The following is a 20,762-nucleotide window of genomic DNA, read 5'->3' as shown; positions in this document are numbered from 1 at the left end:
GACCCCCCCCCCCCCCCAGAAAGGGGAGGGGGGATTCACACGGAGGGAGAGGGGCGGAGGGTGATAACATTATACTAAAATTAACGATTCGCGAAGTTTATTGATTCAAATTTACCATATCAAAGGACAAGTCCATCCCAACAAAAAGTTCTTTGAATGAAAATAGTGAAAAATCCAACAATTTTAATGAAATTTTCAGCATTCTGCTTGTTTGAAATTTTTTCTATTGATTCAAATCAACAATTTTCTGGGGTGGACTGATTGATTGATTGATTTTATTCGTCAAGAATATCACAGGAGATTACAATGAAATTGAGGAGATACCTTGACAGGATAGCCCATGAAAGCCGAAAGGCTTATTTCCAATGGGGTCCTATAGTTAGTATAAAACATTAACATATTGTAACAAAAAATATAAACTACGACAAGTACTGGAATATTGGGGGAAAAAAATAAAATACATACAAACATATCCATCAGTCATATAATTTGCAAACATCTGAAGCAAACAATAATCTTCCTAATATGTGAAACAAGATTATATTTTAACATACCCTAATGTATACATTATCTACAATACTAGAAACCAACTGTACAAAATGTGTTATTTTACTGGTAATGCTGTTCTCGGGCAGTTTCCAGTTTTAGGTGATTTTTTAATGCACTCTTAAATTGACAAAAGAATTTAACGGCTTTTATTTTATCAGGAAGAGCATTCCAAGATTGGATGCCATTAAAATAAAAAGTGTTTCCAATATGTCCTTCACGTTTTGGTAATACGAAATTAAAATTACTATTTCGAGTATCGTACCTATGGATATTTGATACCCGGGTGAAATTATTTGCTATATAATGATCTAATTTATCCGAATAGAATATTTTATGCACGTGGTGTAATACTAATTGTTGTGACCTGTGATCTACATGAAGCAATCCTGCCTTTTCAAGTTCATTATATCCGACATGTGCTCTTGGTCCTAAAACATTTATATATCTCACAATTTTATTTTGAATTATTCTTAGCTTTTTCTTATCCGTAACACCCAGACTACCGTACCAAGCCGCATTAGCATAGTCGAATAAACATTGTATTAACGCAAAGCATAAAATACGTCTAGACTTCATATTCAAACAGGTTTGATATCTATACAAAAATTTCAAGCGTGAATTAGCCTTTTTGGCGATTGAGTCTACCAGACCCGTCCATGATAGGTTACTTGTTAAATTAATTCCCAAATATCTTACTGAATCTTTTCTTTCAATTACCTGATTATTATATGAAACCTTGAAATCGTGTGTATATCTTAACTTTCGTTTAGAACAAAATAAAATGCTTTCCGTTTTCCCAACGTGTAAACTAAGCTTGTTGTCAGTCATCCATTCGATGCAATTAGCCAAATCAGCACTAAGTTTTTTATCAATTATCTTGGGATTTGTATCCGAATATAGCAAGACACTATCATCAGCATATAAAATGAATTTAGATTCGTTAATACAAGTACACATATCATTGATGTAAGACATAAAAAGAATGGGGCCTAAAATGCTTCCTTGAGGGACTCCGCATTTAATAGGCAGTGAATCAGAAAGAACCGTCTGCATGGTAACTACCTGATGACGGTTAGATAAATATGATCTAAACCATGTCACACATGCAGAGTCTAAACCCATCACTTCTAATTTCTGAAACTTTAGACTTTATCTTTAAAAGTCTAATACAACCGAAATTAGCCCAACATTGACAATTTCCTTATGGTAAAAAGACACACGGTAATATGCAAATAAGGACGAAAGTATATAACAAATTGAGACACCTTTGACTGAGTAAGACAATAATTGGGATATTTTACACGTCCAATGAGGAGTCAAACTATGTTGCACAATCATATTGGAGGAAAATTGGCATGATTTACAAAAGAAATATGTTTCAACAATTAACATCTATTTTGCTTTTCATCGTGTATGGTAAAGATCGGTTAATATCTTATACTTGTACGCCTCCTTGTGATATTTCTATTGAGAGTATGTAGATCTATTTCAAAATTTGTAATTATGTCTCTAGCTTTGAGAGGAGCAAGCCATCCTGCCAGGTAGGACTATCCGGAATCTCTCCTAGTCTCCCCCCCCCCCCCCGTTAACTCCGCTTGGCATGCTCTCCGCTTTATCGCTGAATATACTGTTTTGTTTTGTGTTTTGTTTTTATTCATGAGTGTCGACAAATTATTCTGTATGCAGCTCTTGAGTTGCCTGATCGATTTTTTCCCATTTGCTGCGCCGCGTCAAGAACACCCTAATTTATCATTAATGGTCGAATAATTTAGCGAGATTTCCGACGGAGTCTGAGGTAAGACAGTGGTATATTTTCTTGCTTTTGATAATATGGGAATACTTTTGGGAAATTTTTAGCTCAGGAATGTGTATTTAGATCAATTTTCGCATTTTTTAAAAGCTTTTTTGCTGTTTCAATATTCAAAACAAACGATGTGGTCGAAAATATGGTGGAGTGGGAAACAAAGTCCTGGTCTTGGCATGTGTCCCATCTATTGACTTTTATGTACCGTTAAGTAGTTGGATATTTGGGCGCTAATGCAGTTTCGCACCGGCCGATTACCTAGCCGTGAGGAGTGAGGACTCCGATATTTTTTAATATTTTGACATATACTGCTTCATCGTGGAGCATTGAACCGCATCCCATATATGTATAAGAGACACATCAAAACAAAGATGGATTTCCCTAGGAAATCCAGCTTTCTACTAATAGATAGAAATCACATAAATGTTTGTGATTTTATTTATTTTTACTTCATACGCCGCGCCTAATGCATAACAAAAAGGTGAAAAATTGAAGGTGTCTTGCCAGACCGATCTCATGTAGATCCCTCGATCCGTTTTTCAACAAAGCAATTACAATAGGTGTGATCCTTTAACCGCTTCGTTATGATGTACCTTCGATTAGCAATGTAAAATGCCGTTTTGAAATTGAATTGAACAATTTAGTGATAAAAATTATTATTTAACAAATACTAAAAGTCAACATGTGATTAAAAATAATTATTATAATAACTCACCTATCACCGGAAAAGCCATGTTTTAAGTAACTCCAAAATCCCTTTGAAAAAATGAAAAGTCAAATTTAGCCTTTAACAGTGTGAAATTTCTGCCATATTTCCAGAGCATGCGGCAGTTTAACTCGGATTTAAAAAAAAACATTCGATGTAAATTTATTTCTGTGAAAAGAAAGTTTAAATAAAACAAATATATTGCAGAAAAGCTGAACATGTTGAATCATGGGCAGGTTACTCAGGACTCTAAACTGAATAATATTTTGCCGAACCGAGCCAAAATACTTGGTTCTTGTGTTTGGTTAATTAAATTTCAGGTTCATTGATTTTGACTTCTGGCTTTGTAATGTGTGAAGACCATCCATGTCAGGGAGCTAGCATAGATAATGGAATACCTTTTTAAAAAGGCAATGCATCACCTCACAATCATGCACTGAATATTAGATCTACATTTTATTCATAATTGCTTTATTAACATCCATATCCTCGCAGCATTTTTATTTTTTCTGTAATCAACTCCTTCCTTCCCACCATTCATGTCATTCTCTGGCTGAGCAGTTGCGTGAGAAGATTCAACATGGAGTTCCAGGCGGTGATCATGGCCGCTGGCCGAGGGTCCAGGATGACAGACCTATCGAACAACATCCCCAAAGCACTTCTTCCAATTGGCAACCACCCTATGATTTGGTATCCGATAAATATGCTGGAGAAGGCTGGCTTTGAAAGTAAGTACATGGACTTCATGAAGTGATCATTTTGAAATCCCACCATTGCAATAACAGTGATACAATACACTACCGGTCACAATCTATCAGTCACAATTCTTTGACTACCTGTTTACCTGTTTCAACCAGAGAACAATAGATTCGGTCCACTGAATCTATTGTTCTCTGGTTGAAACAGGTAAACTGATAGTCAACGAATTGTGACTGGTACTGTAGGTATTATAAAAATTACTAATGGTATAAAATGGCTCTTTGTATTCATGAAAGCAAGACTTATTTCTGTAGAAGTAACATCCGTAGGAAATCGGCAAAGCAGCTCTCCTCCGCATCACACCAAGCTGGTATATAAACAAGTACATATGAAAACATTTATGTCAAAGGTTATCAGTCATAGGGGCTGATTTTAAAGATGACAGATATTGGTCTAGCTGGGATTTGAACTCACAACCTTACAAACATGAGTCCAATGCTCTAACCACACAACCACACTAATCTTATGATATAAATGATGCATCCATTTCATGAATATGTGTTTAGTAAAAAATAAAGGAAATATATGTATCTGAAAACATTGTATAGGTATGACTTGGGAGAAGTAAACTGCTCCTAAGAGATGTAGATAACCTATAAAATGCAGAGCATAATGTTTTATTATTATTTAGAATAATGATCATTTGAATCTCTTTTGCACCCATTCTGACAGGGGTGATCATCATCACACTTGAATCTTTTGGGAAGGATTTACGACAGAAGTTGAAATCATGTGGTGAGACCAAGCTGGAGCTGGACATTGTAACCATCCCCAATGATGAAGATTGGGGCACGGCTGAATCTCTGAGGCACATTAGAGATAAAATCAAGGTAAACCAGCATGAATTTAAGAGTCAAGCCCACACCGATAAAAAGTTGACTCGAAGAGATAGAAAAGAGTCAAACAAGTCCAAAACTGAATATTTCATCGTTATGAGTTTAAAATATGAAAGTTATATCATTTCAAAGTTTTGTTAAACTTCACAAATATACATGTTCTCATGACTTGCTGGCATGGAAATGGCATTGTGACTGATGTACTCACTATTTCCTTTGTAAATAATTATATGAAATATGAGATGTTTCCATTTTGTTGTTATCAGCTTAGCAAGGATGACTTAAAATAGACACACTGTCTTGTAATATCCATTCAACCATCGACACATAAATTTTTCATTCCCTTGTAAGTTGAAATTCTTATTTATTGAAAAAAAGTTTTGCTGCAGTAGCTGCCAAGACCATCCCTCTTCAAATCTGCCTTTTCTCTATTTTTTTTGAATGAATGATTGTGATTGTTTATTGTTTATTGTTAAATTGTAGTTTTACGCACCATGTCAACAATTTTTAGCACTTCTGAAATATCCATAATTATTATTAAAGATTAATGAAGTAGTTGCAGTAAACACTTATTATTTAATGAGAAAGTCTGTAAAACTAAGGTTAATTGACCATATCATTCTAGGTATAGATCTTGTACAGTTGTACTGAACTTAATAGTGAAATCATGAAATCTAAGCTACAAAGCTATCACACTGAAGACCACCAACACAGGTAAGCATACGTGGGAAAGTATGAAGAGGAAAAGACCCAACAATTTGGGGAACTGTCTGCTTATTTCGCTCATTTCTAAGCAGTTATGAAATTTCTTTTAGAATCCTTTGGCACATATTTTTTATTCATACAAACAGCCACTTGGGTGGTCATTTTATTGGATTCTGTAAGAACTCATTTTGAAATCATTACCACAAGTGGCATTTATCTTTAATATGATTTTATGCTGATTTGCAAGGTTTTCATATTTCCAAAATCATACTCTTTACAGACAGATGTCCTCGTGATAAGTAGTGACCTCATCACGGACATAGAGCTACACCTTTTGGCTGATATCCACAGGAAGTACGACTCCACCATCACAACGCTACTCTATCAACAACCAGATCAAGGACTTGAAGGAATAACAGTACCGGGGACCAGGAGCAAGAAAAAATCAGGTTGGTTGTTTGCTTAAAGGCAAAAGAAAGAAATTGCACCAAACAATTATTTCAGGAGAAAGTCTTTAAAATCAAGGTTAATTGCCATCATATCTGGTTCATTGAAATAAACTTATCTTCCTGAAATCATGAATTCTTAGCTGAGAACCGATAAGTCTAATGATCACTAACTCTAAAAGGCATATGTGGGACAGTGTATTAACATTCCTTGGAAAAATACCCGACATTTTATGGAATTCCATGCTTATTTTACTCATTTCTCAGCAGTTACACAGTTTTCCCAGAGCCACTTGGGTTGTCATTTTCTTGGATTCTGTTCAAACTCATTTTGAGATTCTTACCACAACTGGTATTTATTTTTAAAGGGGGAAGTTCAACCTCACATAAAAGTTTGTTGTAAAAGATACCTTAAAAATTTGTTTTAAAAAATAGGAAAATCCTCTAAAGATTCAAATCAAAATTAAAACTTTAGGTTCTTTATTTGTGATATCATATACTCGAACAGCTGCCCCATATGCTATGTAATATGAAAACAATGTATATTTTAGGAGCAGGTGCAATATATTCTGTCTGTGGATATACTGAAGGTACAATAAAATCATTTTCTTTTTTTTTGGAGAAAATTTCATTGATTGTTTACTACACTATATATGGGGACAATGCCTGCATATGACGTAACAATGCTAATGAATTTTAAAATCTTTGATGGATTTCCCTTAAACCTTCACCAATATTTTTTTATTGTTTTTTCTGCTATTTTTACAATAATCTGTTCGTCAGGGTGAACTTCTTCTTTTATGCTACAGTCGCACATGCAAAACCTACTTAAAGGTCAAGTCCACCTCAGAAAAAAAGGTGTTTTGAATCAACAGAGAAAAATCAGACAAGCATAATGCTGAAAATTTCACCAAAATCGGATGTAAAATAAGAAAGTTATGACATTTTGAAATTTTGCTTATTTTTCACAAAAAAGTTATATGCACAATTTAGTCACATGCATATGAGAGAATCGATGACGTCCCTCACTCACTATTTCTTTGGTTTTTTATTGTTTGAATTATACAATATTTCAATTTTTACAGATTTGACAATAAGGACCAACTTGACTGAACCATATAATGTTAAGCAATGGTAACTCCACATGTTCAGTGAGAAATAAAACTTTGTTTCACAGGATAATGAGGAGAAAATTAGAATATTTCATATTTCAAATGATAAAATACAAAAGAAAAAGTGAGTGAGTGATGTCATCAGTTCCCTCATTTGCATACCGACCAGGATGTGCATATAACTATTATGTGAAATTAGACGAAACTTTAAAATGTCATAACTTTCTTATTTTACATCCGATTTTGATAAAATTTTCAGTGTTATGCTCGTTGGATTTTTCTCTTTTTATTCAAATCAACTTTTTGTTGGGGTGGACTTGTCCTTTAATACCAGAAAAGTTAGAACGTTGGTTCCAGAGACATACCATCGTTTGGTTTGGAGTCATTTTTATTTTACATGACTGTAGCATGAAGTACCTTTACAAAATTTGCATCCATAACTTTGCCACAAGTGGGATTTCACAGTGGCATTCTCTATTTCAAATTATTTTGTGTGTGGAAACAGAGGGGGAAATTTCTCAACAGTTGGGAGTGATCACACTTGAGTGAGTGAGCAAAACTTTTCACCCTTTGACAGATTTTGATACATTATTCAAAATATAATCATATTTCAATCTTTTCCCAGTCTTTCTCTTTCTCCTTGTTTTACTTTCTTTGAGGGTCCAGCCCGCCATCCCCATTTATATACATGTAAGGCAGTGCTATTAGGTATTCAGTGCTATTTTGGGGTCTCAAAACAATTTTCCTGATACCAAGCCAAATTTCTTCAGATTAAAAACAATGATTTACCTAGAGAAAGCTGGGTCCCTCTAGAGATCTGATACCCACCTTTCTATCTTATTGGTCCGAATTCCCAAAGGTGGTTTTGAAAACCCACGGTTGAATCCACGGCTTATGCAGATTTCCTGTATAAATTACGCTTAATTTAGCGCGTATCGGGCGCGTGTATTAAAAAATGTCCAATGCTGATGCACGCTTTGGTCACAGTGCGCCAATTTGACGCCTGTTACCATGGTTAGATACGCTATTTTATTCATGAGTCCACTGTTTGAAGAGTGGACTCATTATTCAAAACAGTAGACTCATGAATAAAATAGCATGGATAACCACGGCAACAGGCGTCAATTTGGCGCACTCTGACAAAAGCGCGCATCAGCATTGGACATTTTTTAATATACGTGGTAAAATAGGCGTAATTTTTACAGGAAATCTGCATAAACCATGGACTCAACCGTGGGTTTTCAAAACCACCTTTGTGAATTTGGGCCATTTTGCCCTTATTTGATGTCTTCTATTCCTCTTTCTCTTTCATCGTAATCCTGTTTCAGATCAAAGAGATATCATAGGATTAGATGAGAAAGGACAACGGATGCTCCTGATGACTGCAGAAGCTGATGTAGAAGTTTCTCTTGGACTGAAGATGTCATTGCTTAGAAAGTAAGTACACTGAAAAAAATACACACCCGGGAAGACCAGAGAAAGAGAGAAATACACAAGAAATTCATTGTGGCCAAATACTGAAATATCAACCAAGTTTGGGCCTATATTTCCTTATCTTTTCATTACATTTTTCACATGATACTATTTTTTCCAAACCTTGATCGGCCAAGTAGAGTTATGACAATAATAGTACGAAGCAGGGTTTCTTAGTTTTCTTGCTTGAATTTATCGGCCTGAAATGTGATAATTCCGTTGGGGGTGGGCGTGCAGCCATATTGTTCTGTTTGCAACCAATGAACATAGAGGGCAACAATACATTGTGGCGTAAATAGGACCCAACAAACCTGGTTGATAATTCATAGTCTTTGGCGATGCTGAATTCCTTATGTATTTATTTATTCAAACGGTCCACTGGTCTTGACAAATTTGCACCGGTGACCACCACCATCGGGCGATGTAGAATAAAAGCTCTTTTGTGATTATTATTAGTGGTGGGCCATACAGGGTGAAAAAAGTCAATGTTTCAAATCACAGAGAGGGACCAGCCCAATAGATGCAGTTTGTGCTCCCGAGCATTTTGACACCTTTTTTTCAGAAAAATCAGTCAAAAATTGAGGGGGTGCTGACCAAAAAAATGATTTGGGGCAAATAGGTATTTGACCCCACCCATTTTCGTCAAAATTGTATATCTCGGCTTCTGCATAAGCTACTCTAATGATTTCCACATCAATTTTCACATTCTATGTTATTTTGGACAAGGAATTCCTTTGTAAAAATAGAAAGATGTATAAATGCTGTCTTTGTACTTAAAATTTAACTCTTAATTTGGGAGAGGGTATGACCCCCTCGATGAATTTCGTCACTATGCGACTGCAAGAAATTTTTTGACCTCGCTGCTTAGAGACTTTTTACTTTCAAGCCTTGCTCATCTTCTGAGATCAAATTTGCGATGCCTGGGTATGTGGTTTCGAAATTACGCAATATTTTGTGACATAACAGACCCAAAATTGCTCAAAAACATAATTCGGTGTACAAAGTCAATGCAAATTGGGTTCAAAAAGTATTTGCATTGACTTCTTTTAAATCAAGGTTAATAGTCAAAATATTATCATACATCTAGATCTGGTACGTCAATGTAAACTTATCTTTGTAAAATCATGAAATCTTTGCTCAAAATCGATAATTATAATGGTCACTAACATTGAATAGCATATGTGGACAGTGCATTAATATTGCTTAAAAAACTACCCAACATCTGATGGAATTCCATGCTTATTTTGCTCACTTCTGAGCAATTACGCATTTTCTTCCAGAGCTATTTGGCAAATATTTTTTATTTATACATACAAGCACTTTGGTGGTAATTTCATTAGATTCTTTTCGAACTCATTTTGAAATCGTTACCACAACTGGTATTTATCTTTAAAATAATAAATTGCTTGTCATTTGTTTATTTTCTCTTGCATTCTAGGTTTCCATGTATACAATTCGAGACAAGGCTATTAGATGCTCATATGTATTTCTTAAAGAAATGGGTTGTTGATTTCCTTGCTGATTCTAAACAGGGAAGGTAAGGCCAAAACAATGAATTACTTTGTTTTGTAAATAGTAATTTAATAGTACCGTACTCTGCTTTATTTGCAGAATACCTTTTTGAGAGAAACATACAGATATCATGTTCCTCTCATTTTACCGTGTATGCATGAAATCTGCATAAACCAAGGGTTCAACCAATGGTTTTAAAAAGCACCTTTGTGAATTTGGGCCTTCAAGTCCATTGATCAGGGTTTCTTTGTTATGGCATGAATGGGAACAGTCCTCACCTCTCCTACTTCCTGTACTTAATCCAGGTTAGGTGGTAGCAGTCTTTTGTCTATGCAGAGTCTATTGTAACATCAAATTCGGGTGGGGGGGACAAGTTTATATACCTTGAAACATATATTGAATGTCATATTAAACTGTGATGATTGCAACTTGCATGTTGGCTTTCTAAAGGCAAACTTGCCATAAGGTCTTAAGTCTGATATCCACTATCAATAAACATACTGTGATAAGGTTTATCGCTAATCAGAACTGCAATGCATCATGGGATCGAAAAGGGGGCAAGCTAGCTAGCTCAGCGCATGCGAACTGCGGTCTCTGCTCCCTTTTTAATCCTATTATGCTTTGCAGTGCAGCTTCATCTGTTAATATTTGCCGATTACTACATCTCATATAAAGTAAAAGTAGCAGAAGTCATAGTAGTAGTCGTAGTAGTAGTAGTAGTAGTAGTAGTAGTCGTTGTACCTGTATTAACCCTCAAGCTCCCGGGGTATTTTGATTCTTGTCATTCCCGGGGGGGGGGGGGCATTATGGCCCCCCCTTAAGATCTCGGCTGCCGATCACGCGAGCGACGCAAAAATTTGCACGCTGGTAGTGTGTGATGTAATCTACAAGGCTGTATGGTAAAATTTTCCAAAATATTGAGATTTTATTTTATATGAATTAATTATGCTAATTTATGCATAAATCATACTTTTTGCTCTAATTCACTAAATAAAGCTCCTAGAATGCTAATTTTTGGTAAAAATATTCTTTGTAGCATTCTTAACAATCGCAATTAAAAAAAACTTCGGTTTGGAAATCAATTTCTTATGTATTTTATTGTTTTATGAATTTCTTATGTATTTCTTTGTTTTTTTACTTTTGGTTTTTTATTGTTTTTTCAATGGAAATCGTTCCAGACTTAATTCTGATCATAAACAAGGCAAAATTAATTAAGTTTAATCAGTAAAAGTAGAAATAATGATACATTTATGAATTTTGGCTAAATACACTATTTGCATTGGATTTGTACATGAAATCACGTTTTGAGCAATTTTGGGTCTGACATGCACTTATATAATGTTGCGTAATGTCGTAACCGCGTACCCGGGCGTCACAAATTTGGTCTCAAAATTTGTGCGAGACTTGAAAGTAAAAAGTCAGTGAGCGGCAAGGTAAAAAAAATTCGCAAAGCAGATATATCGCGAAAATTGTCGAGGGGGGGGGGCATTATGGCCCCCCCCCCCCCCTCGGAGAATTAGGGTTAAAGTTCACAGTAAAAGCAGTAGTATCAAAAGGTGAAGAAATAATAGTAGCAGCCATAGTTTCTGTCTTTTTGGATGAAATATGAATGTTTGACGACTCAGTCATAAAGTTACACTGCCACGAAATCCATAGTGTCAATCAAATGCCTTAATGATTCAAGTTTATCTGGATACTTAATGAACTGAAATATACATTTCCTTTTTTTCAGGAACCTAACTACTTTGAAAGGAGAAGTACTGCCATATCTTGTGAAGAAACAGTTCTCAAAATTATCTCACATAAGTAAGGCAGAGGACAAAGAAAGTGCAATCATAGATGTCAAGCAGGACGGGCAGTTAGGTGAGTTTGTGATGATGATGATGATGATGATGTGATGATAATGATGATGATGATGATGGTGATGATGAGGATGATGGTGGTGATGAGTGATGGGGATGATGGTGATGGTGATGATGATGGTGATGATGATTACGATGATGATGATCATGATGAGGATGATGGTGGTGTTGATGAGTGATGCTGATGATGGGTATGATGACGATGACTGCGACGAGATCTAAAACCTATAATGGTTAGATATTATTTTGCAACATTTATCTTCCAAAGTCAACCCATAGATAAAGCGATGGTCAATGAATTAACAAGACACCATTGAAAATATAGGGTAAAGGTAAAATGATGAAGGAGAAGATGATGATGATGATGATGACGATGATGATGATGGTGATGGTGATGGTGATGGTGAATAATAATGACGATGGTGGTGATGATGTTGGTGGTGATTATGATGATGACATGAATGATATGAGGCTAGTACAGAAAATTATATCAATGATAATGATTAAAGGCTTCATACATGTAAATAACTTTGTAACCGATTGACTATGTTGAATATATGCTGCAGGGCTTTAAATCTTAAAAGTGCTCAATTATAAGGACCTATGTCACAGCAGGGCGACAGGATGGGATAGATACATGTAGAATCTATGATTAGATATTTTGGCCAAATTATTCTTCCAGCCTCAACTCATAGATAAAGCAGTAGCTCAATACACTAACAAGACACTTTTGAAAACATTGGTACAGGTTCATCAATTTCCTAAAGTTCGCATATCTACCGAAGTTGAGACAATTGGAACATTTAGGAAAATTATGTGGTAAACAATACCTGAACTGCTAAGTCAAACGTCTCTTAACCTTAAAAGGACTGGGCTTTTTGAGATGTATTGATGACTTCTGATCTCGGCCGCCGTTCGGGCGATCACGCCGAAATTTGGCACGGGCATTCCTTAGCACATAAACTGCAAGGTAGTGTATAAAAAAAATCCAAGAATTTCTTATGTATTTCTTGTTTTTCATCTTTTGTTTTTCGTTAATTTTTTTTTCAATGGACCATTTAACAACTAAATTAAGCAGACCAATTAGAACGAAAAATAATCACCCATTTATGAATTTCATCTCCCATAGACTTTGTACACAAAGTATAAAAATGAGCCATTTTCGGCATGACATTGTCTCATAAAATGTCATGTGACGTCGCGATGCTATACCCGTATGTCGCGAATTAGGTCTCAAAAGTTGCGCGAGACTTCATAGAAAAAGTCATAAAATTTTGCGATGCTGTCTTTTTGCATTTCGGAAATATCACGGGAAGCGTCGAGGGGGGCGGGGGCCATCATGCCCCCCTCCCCCCAGTCCTTTTAGGGTTAAGTTGAACAGATTTCTGTGATTCCAAAAGCTTAATATAATAATAATGATAATAATAACAGTAATGATAATAATGATAAGGGTAGCCACTTCAGTTCCAAAAACCGTTCTCTCAATGGCCCTGTAGCTATACTGGATACCCATATACTACACCTGGGTGGAGAGTGGTAAATTACATAAACGCCTTGCCAAAGGATGGTGGCAAGTGCTGCAGTGGAAGTATAACCCGGACCACAAGGTTCATAGTGTAAAGACTTATCCACTCATTCACAACACCTCTTGATTTCTTCCCATTCTCTGTCTCTTCAGATTTATCCCAGTACCTTCCTTACGATGAGCTGAGTAAAAAGGTCTTAGAGATGTCACCTTGGAATGAGCACAAGGGTGAGATGTCCAAGGTCTATCAGAAGGGTGACAGTCTTCGCTGCTACACCTACATCGCTTCCAGCGGAACCTGCCTCAGGGCAAACAACGTGGCTGCGTACTGTGAGGCTAACAGACAGGTAAGGATATTAAAGGCCAGGGATGTAGTCGAGGCTGGCCTTGAGGTCACATTTTGCTGGCCTTAGCCCCGGCCATGTACCAAGTCATGTTCGAAGTCTATGGGAGAAGGTTTTCTCCAGCGACCTCATGGCTAGGAACTGCCAGCCTCGCCAACATCCGTAGAAAAGGCAAATTCTACCTCACCAACAAGTTGGTTTTGACCTCGGGTTATAATAGAGGTCAATTTCATATTCAATATTTGACTTTTTGTACTTTTGTCCCCGATTTTTACTTCACTTCATGATAATTTAAGAGCATTTCAACCTTTCATATGAACTAGAAAGTAGAGACAAATCATGTCAGGAAGGTACCACATATTCTCAGTTCCGATCATCTGGGTACTTTTGCGTAGAACGCGACCCCCCGCAGCGCGTGGGCGAAAACAACGCGCGACCAACGAACCATTTTGTACACATCGCCGCATTGTGAAAAGTGAAGGCGAAGTATGGTATGCTGCTATTTTTCATTGTTTGGTCATGAAAAATAATAAAAATGCCGAAAAGTTGTTGTGCTGTAGGCTGTCACTGTCATATTATCAAAGGGAAGTCCTTGTCATTTTCCATCTTCCCAGGCCATGAAAAAAAAACGAGAAAGGTGGGAAAAAAAAATTTCTGTCGCATAAATTAATATTTGGCCAGCATGAATCTTGTTAGGACAAACGTTTGATCCCACACCAGCGAGCTATCTGTTGTACCATCCCACAAGCAACAAAAAACAGAGGCCGCTGTCAAGCTACGACCAAATGGATTTAGTGCAGACAAATTTGATCTTATTTTACCTGATTTTTGTCTCACCTGCATAGCAGAATGAGACTATAGGTGCCGCTTTTCCAACGGCGGCGGCGGCGTCAACACCAAATCTTAACCGAAGGTTAAGTTTTTTAAATGACAGCATAACTTAGAAAGTATATGGACCTATTTTATGAAACTTGGTCATAAGGTTAATCAAGTATTACTGAACATCCTGCCTGAGTTTCAGGTCACATGACTAAGGTCAAAGGTCATTTAGGGTCAATAAACTTGGACCATGTTGGGGGAATCAACATCAAAATCTTAACCTAAGGTACCTCTATCGATGTTCGTGCAGGCTCCACTCCACTTCACTACCGCTTTGGCGCTACACTATGCTCCACCTACCCGAACATCGAGACGGTGAACCAGTTCGGATATACCGAGTCACAAAGGTGGGATGGAAATCATGTTTATCGTAAAAATAAAAATATAACGAGAAAGATGAATAACTTAATATCTTACTCTACACCCGTATTTCACTCCGTTTCCATCCTCCGGTTATCCTCAAAATTTGTGATTTTGGGCCAGTATCTTATTCCTCACACGTATTATTCACGGCTGATTTCATAACATCGCATGCGAGCGGTTTGACCTATGCATGGGACCATAATGCACTGTTTCACCCACTCCTTTGTTTTCACCCATGAAGCGGTCTCCACGGCGTATCTAGGGCAGATGACGTCACGCTGGAACGGAGAATAAGGGGCAAATGCAAAAAAAAAAGCAAAATGAAATTTCTAATACTGCGGCCCACACATAGTATGTATGTACATGTATGTATGATAACAAAATCAGTGATAGTATTCTTGCCCTAGAAATTGCTATAATTACAGCCAAAGTCATAGATTGTATTCTTAGCTTAGAAATTGCTGTAATTACAGCCAAAGTCATAGATTATATTCTTAGCCTACAAATGGCTGTAATTACAGCCAAAATCATAGATTGTATTCTTACCCTAGAAATGGGTGTAATTACAGCCAAAGTCATGATTGTATTCTTAGCCTAGAAATGGCTGTAATTACAGCCAAAATCATAGATTGTATTCTTTACCTAGAAATGGCTGTAATTACAGCCAAAGTCATAGATTGTATTCTTAGCTTAGAAATTGCTGTAATTACAGCTTAAGTCATAGATTATATTCTTAGCCTACAAATGGCTGTAATTACAGCCAAAATCATAGATTGTATTCTTACCCTAGAAATGGGTGTAATTACAGCCAAAGTCATGATTGTATTCTTAGCCTAGAAATGGCTGTAATTACAGCCAAATTCAAAGATTGTATTCTTAACCTAGAAATGGCTGTAATTACAGCCAAAGTCATAGATTTTATTCTTAGCCAACAAATGGCTGTAATTACAGCCAAAATCATAGATTGTATTCTTAGCCTAGAAATGGCTGTAAGTCATGGATTGTATTCTTAACTTAGAAATGGCTGTAATTACAGCCAAAGTCATATATTGTATTCTTAACCTAGAAATGGCTGTAAGTCATGGATTGTATTCTTAACTTAGAAATGGCTGTAATTACAGCCAAAGTCATGGATTGTATTCTTAGCTTAGAAATGGCTGTGATTACAGCCAAAGTCATGGATTGTATTCTTAGCTTAGAAATGGCTGTAATTACAGCCAAAATCGTAGATTGTATTCTTAAAGGAGAATGAAACCTTTGGAAAAAGATAGCTTGTGTGAAAACAGAAAAATCAAAGAAACAGATCAACGAAATTTTGAGAAAAATCTGACAAATAATGAGAAAGTTATGAGCATTTGAATATTGCGATCACTAATGCTATGGAGATCCTCACATTGGCAATGCGACAAAGATGTGTGATGTCACTTGTGAACAACTCTCTCCATTACTTAAGTATATATTTCACTTAAACTGCCTGTTTTATCACATCTATCGCCTTCTTAGCCTAGAAATGGCTGTAAGTCATGGATTGTATTCTTAACTTAGAAATGGCTGTAATTACAGCCAAAGTCATATATTGTATTCTTAACCTAGAAATGGCTGTAAGTCATGGATTGTATTCTTAACTTAGAAATGGCTGTAATTACAGCCAAAGTCATGGATTGTATTCTTAGCCTAGAAATGGCTGTAATTACAGCCAAAGTCATGGGTTGTATTTTTAGCCTAGAAATGGCTGTAATTACAGCAAAGTCATGGATTGTATTCTTAGCCTAGAAAAGGCTGTAAGTCATGGATTGTATTCTTAACTTAGAAATGGCTGTAATTACAGCCAAAGTCATAGATTGTATTCTTAACCTAGAAATGGCTGTAAGTCATGGATTGTATTCTTAACTTAGAAATGGCTGTAATTACAGCCAAAGTCATGGATTGTATTCTTATCTTAGAAATGGCTGTGATTACAGCCAAAGTCATGGATTGTATTCTTAGCTTAGAAATGGCTGTAATTACAGCCAAAATCGTAGATTGTATTCTTAAAGGAGAATGAAACCTTTGGAAAAAGATAGCTTGTGTGAAAACAGAAATATCAAAGAAACAGATCAACGAAAGTTTGAGAAAAATCTGACAAATAATGAGAAAGTTATGAGCATTTGAATATTGCGATCACTAATGCTATGGAGATCCTCACATTGGCAATGCGACAAAGATGTGTGATGTCACTTGTGAACAACTCTCTTATTACAGCCAAAGTCATGGGTTGTATTCTTAGCCTAGAAATGGCTGTAATTACAGCCGAAGTCATAGATTGTATTCTAAGCCTAGAAATGGCTGTAATTACAGCCGAAGTCATAGATTGTATTCTTAGCCTAGAAATGGCTGTAATTACTGCCAAAGTCATGGATTGTATTCTTACCCTAGAAATGGCTGGTATTCTTAACCTAGAAATGGCTGTAATTACAGCCAAAGTCATGGGTTGTATTTTTAGCCTAGAAATGGCTGTAATTACAGCCAAAGTCATGGATTGTATTCTTAGCCTAGAAATGGCTGTAATTACAGCCAAAGTCATAGATTTTATTCTTAGCCTAGAAATGGCTGTAATTACAGCCAAAGTCATGGATTGTATTCTTAGCCTAGAAATGGCTGTAATTACAGCCAAAGTCATAGATTGTATTCTTTACCTAGAAATGGCTGTAATTACAGCCAAAGTCATAGATTGTATTCTTAGCTTAGAAATTGCTGTAATTACAGCTTAAGTCATAGATTATATTCTTAGCCTACAAATGGCTGTAATTACAGCCAAAATCATAGATTGTATTCTTACCCTAGAAATGGGTGTAATTACAGCCAAAGTCATGATTGTATTCTTAGCCTAGAAATGGCTGTAATTACAGCCAAATTCAAAGATTGTATTCTTAACCTAGAAATGGCTGTAATTACAGCCAAAGTCATAGATTTTATTCTTAGCCAACAAATGGCTGTAATTACAGCCAAAATCATAGATTGTATTCTTAGCCTAGAAATGGCTGTAAGTCATGGATTGTATTCTTAACTTAGAAATGGCTGTAATTACAGCCAAAGTCATATATTGTATTCTTAACCTAGAAATGGCTGTAAGTCATGGATTGTATTCTTAACTTAGAAATGGCTGTAATTACAGCCAAAGTCATGGATTGTATTCTTAGCTTAGAAATGGCTGTGATTACAGCCAAAGTCATGGATTGTATTCTTAGCTTAGAAATGGCTGTAATTACAGCCAAAATCGTAGATTGTATTCTTAAAGGAGAATGAAACCTTTGGAAAAAGATAGCTTGTGTGAAAACAGAAAAATCAAAGAAACAGATCAACGAAAGTTTGAGAAAAATCTGACAAATAATGAGAAAGTTATGAGCATTTGAATATTGCGATCACTAATGCTATGGAGATCCTCACATTGGCAATGCTACAAAGATGTGTGATGTCACTTGTGAACAACTCTCTCCATTACTTAAGTATATATTTCACTTAAACTGCCTGTTTTATCACATCTATCGGTAGATCATGTGTTCTTTCTATAGGAGGGCATGTAATACAGATTTTTAAAGAATACATCATGGATAAAGAGTTTGAATCACCATTAGAAAAAGCAAAAAGAGACATTTTTGGGGTATTTTATAGTCCATCAAAGGGAAAGTTGTTCACATGTGACATCACACATCCTTGTCACATTGCCAATGGGAGATCTCCATTAGTGATTGCAATATTCAAATGCTCATAACTTTCTCTGTTTCTCATTATTTTTCAGATTTTTCCTCAAACTTTCTTTGTTCTTATTCTTTGATTTTTCTGTTCCGACACAAGCCTACTCGTTCCAAAGGTTTAATTCCCCTTTAACCTAGAAATGCCTGTAATTACAGCCAAAGTCATAGATTGTATTCTTAGCCTTGAAATGTCTGTAATTACAGCCAGAGTCATGGATTGTATTCTTAGCCTAGAAATGGCTGTAATTACAACCAAAGTCATGGGTTGTATTCTTAGCCTAGAAATGGCTGTAATTACTGCCAAAGTCATGGATTGTATTCTTACCCTAGAAATGGCTGGTATTCTTAACCTAGAAATGGCTGTAATTACAGCCAAAGTCATGGATTGTATTCTTAGCCTAGAAATGGCTGTAATTACAGCCAGAGTCATGGGTTGTATTCTTAACCTAGAAATGGCTGTAATTACAGCCAAAGTCATAGATTTTATTCTTAGCCTAGAAATGGCTGTAATTACAGCCAAAGTCATGGATTGTATTCTTAGCCTAGAAATGGCTGTAATTACAGCCAAAGTCATAGATTGTATTCTTAGCCTAGAAATGGCTGTAATTACAGCCAAAGTCATGGATTGTATTCTTAGCCTAGAAATGGCTGTAATTACAGCCAAAGTCATAGATTTTATTCTTAGCCTAGAAATGGCTGTAATTACAGCCAAAGTCATGGATTGTATTCTTAGCCTAGAAATGGCTGTAATTACAGCCAGAGTCATGGATTGTATTCTTAGCCTAGAAATGGCTGTAATTACAGCCAAAGTCATGGATTGTATTCTTAGCCTAGAAATGGCTGTAATTACAGCCAAAGTCATGGGTTGTATTCTTAACCTAGAAATGGCTGTAAGTCATGGATTGTATTCTTAACTTAGAAATGGCTGTAATTACAGCCAAAGTCATGGATTGTATTCTTAGCTTAGAAATGGCTGTAATTACAGCCAAAATCGTAGATTGTATTCTTAAAGGAGAATGAAACCTTTGGAAAAAGATAGCTTGTGTGAAAACAGAAAAATCAAAGAAACAGATCAACGAAAGTTTGAGAAAAATCTGACAAATAATGAGAAAGTTATGAGCATTTGAATATTGCGATCACTAATGCTATGGAGATCCTCACATTGGCAATGCTACAAAGATGTGTGATGTCACTTGTGAACAACTCTCTCCATTACTTAAGTATATATTTCACTTAAACTGCCTGTTTTATCACATCTATCGGTAGATCATGTGTTCTTTCTATAGGAGGGCATGTAATACAGATTTTTAAAGAATACATCATGGATAAAGAGTTTGAATCACCATTAGAAAAAGCAAAAAGAGACATTTTTGGGGTATTTTATAGTCCATCAAAGGGAAAGTTGTTCACATGTGACATCACACATCCTTGTCACATTGCCAATGGGAGATCTCCATTAGTGATTGCAATATTCAAATGCTCATAACTTTCTCTGTTTCTCATTATTTTTCAGATTTTTCCTCAAACTTTCTTTGTTCTTATTCTTTGATTTTTCTGTTCCGACACAAGCCTACTCGTTCCAAAGGTTTAATTCCCCTTTAACCTAGAAATGCCTGTAATTACAGCCAAAGTCATAGATTGTATTCTTAGCCTTGAAATGTCTGTAATTACAGCCAGAGTCATGGATTGTATTCTTAGCCTAGAAATGGCTGTAATTACAGCCAAAGTCATGGGTTGTATTCTTAGCCTAGAAATGTCTGTAATTACTGCCAAAGTCATGGATTGTATTCTTAGCCTAGAAATGGCTGTAATTACAGCCAAAGTCATGGATTGTATTCTTAGCCTTGAAATGTCTGTAATTACAGCCAGAGTCATGGATTGTATTCTTAGCCTAGAAATGGCTGTAATTACAACCAAAGTCATGGGTTGTATTCTTAGCCTAGAAATGGCTGTAATTACAGCCAAAGTCATGGATTGTATTCTTAACTTAGAAATGGCTGTAATTACAGCCAAAGTCATATATTGTATTCTTAACCTAGAAATGGCTGTAAGTCATGGATTGTATTCTTAACTTAGAAATGGCTGTAATTACAGCCAAAGTCATGGATTGTATTCTTAGCTTAGAAATGGCTGTGATTACAGCCAAAGTCATG

The 20,762-nt window shown here is 36.0% G+C and overlaps 1 protein-coding gene across 1 annotated transcript; it reads left to right on the top strand.

Moving 5' to 3' along the window:
• The first annotated feature begins 2,260 nt into the window (after nucleotides 1-2,260).
• On the top strand, nucleotides 2,261-15,180 carry LOC129270939 (translation initiation factor eIF2B subunit gamma-like). Its single transcript, XM_054908279.2, has 8 exons — nucleotides 2,261-2,344; nucleotides 3,621-3,787; nucleotides 4,491-4,648; nucleotides 5,640-5,808; nucleotides 8,246-8,354; nucleotides 9,829-9,927; nucleotides 11,635-11,765; nucleotides 13,443-15,180. Exons 2-8 carry the CDS (start codon nucleotides 3,640-3,642, stop codon nucleotides 13,700-13,702), a joined length of 1,074 nt encoding a protein of 357 aa, XP_054764254.2. The 5' UTR covers nucleotides 2,261-2,344; nucleotides 3,621-3,639; the 3' UTR covers nucleotides 13,703-15,180.
• The last annotated feature ends 5,582 nt before the right edge of the window (nucleotides 15,181-20,762 follow it).

Source organism: Lytechinus pictus, chromosome 11, assembly GCF_037042905.1.
Source record: "Lytechinus pictus isolate F3 Inbred chromosome 11, Lp3.0, whole genome shotgun sequence".
Lineage (NCBI taxonomy): Eukaryota > Metazoa > Echinodermata > Echinoidea > Temnopleuroida > Toxopneustidae > Lytechinus > Lytechinus pictus.
The sequence above is the reverse complement of the archived record's forward strand: the minus strand, read 5'-3'. Positions and strand labels throughout refer to the sequence as shown.

Excerpts from the sequence above, each read along its gene's own strand:
- LOC129270939 (XM_054908279.2), top strand. The coding sequence starts at position 3,640 with ATGGAGTTCCAGGCGGTGATCATGGCCGCTGGCCGAGGGTCCAGGATG. Across the intron at positions 4,649-5,639 it reads ACATTAGAGATAAAATCAAG|ACAGATGTCCTCGTGATAAG; the intron begins GTAAACCAGCAT and ends TACTCTTTACAG. Across the intron at positions 8,355-9,828 it reads AAGATGTCATTGCTTAGAAA|GTTTCCATGTATACAATTCG; the intron begins GTAAGTACACTG and ends CTTGCATTCTAG.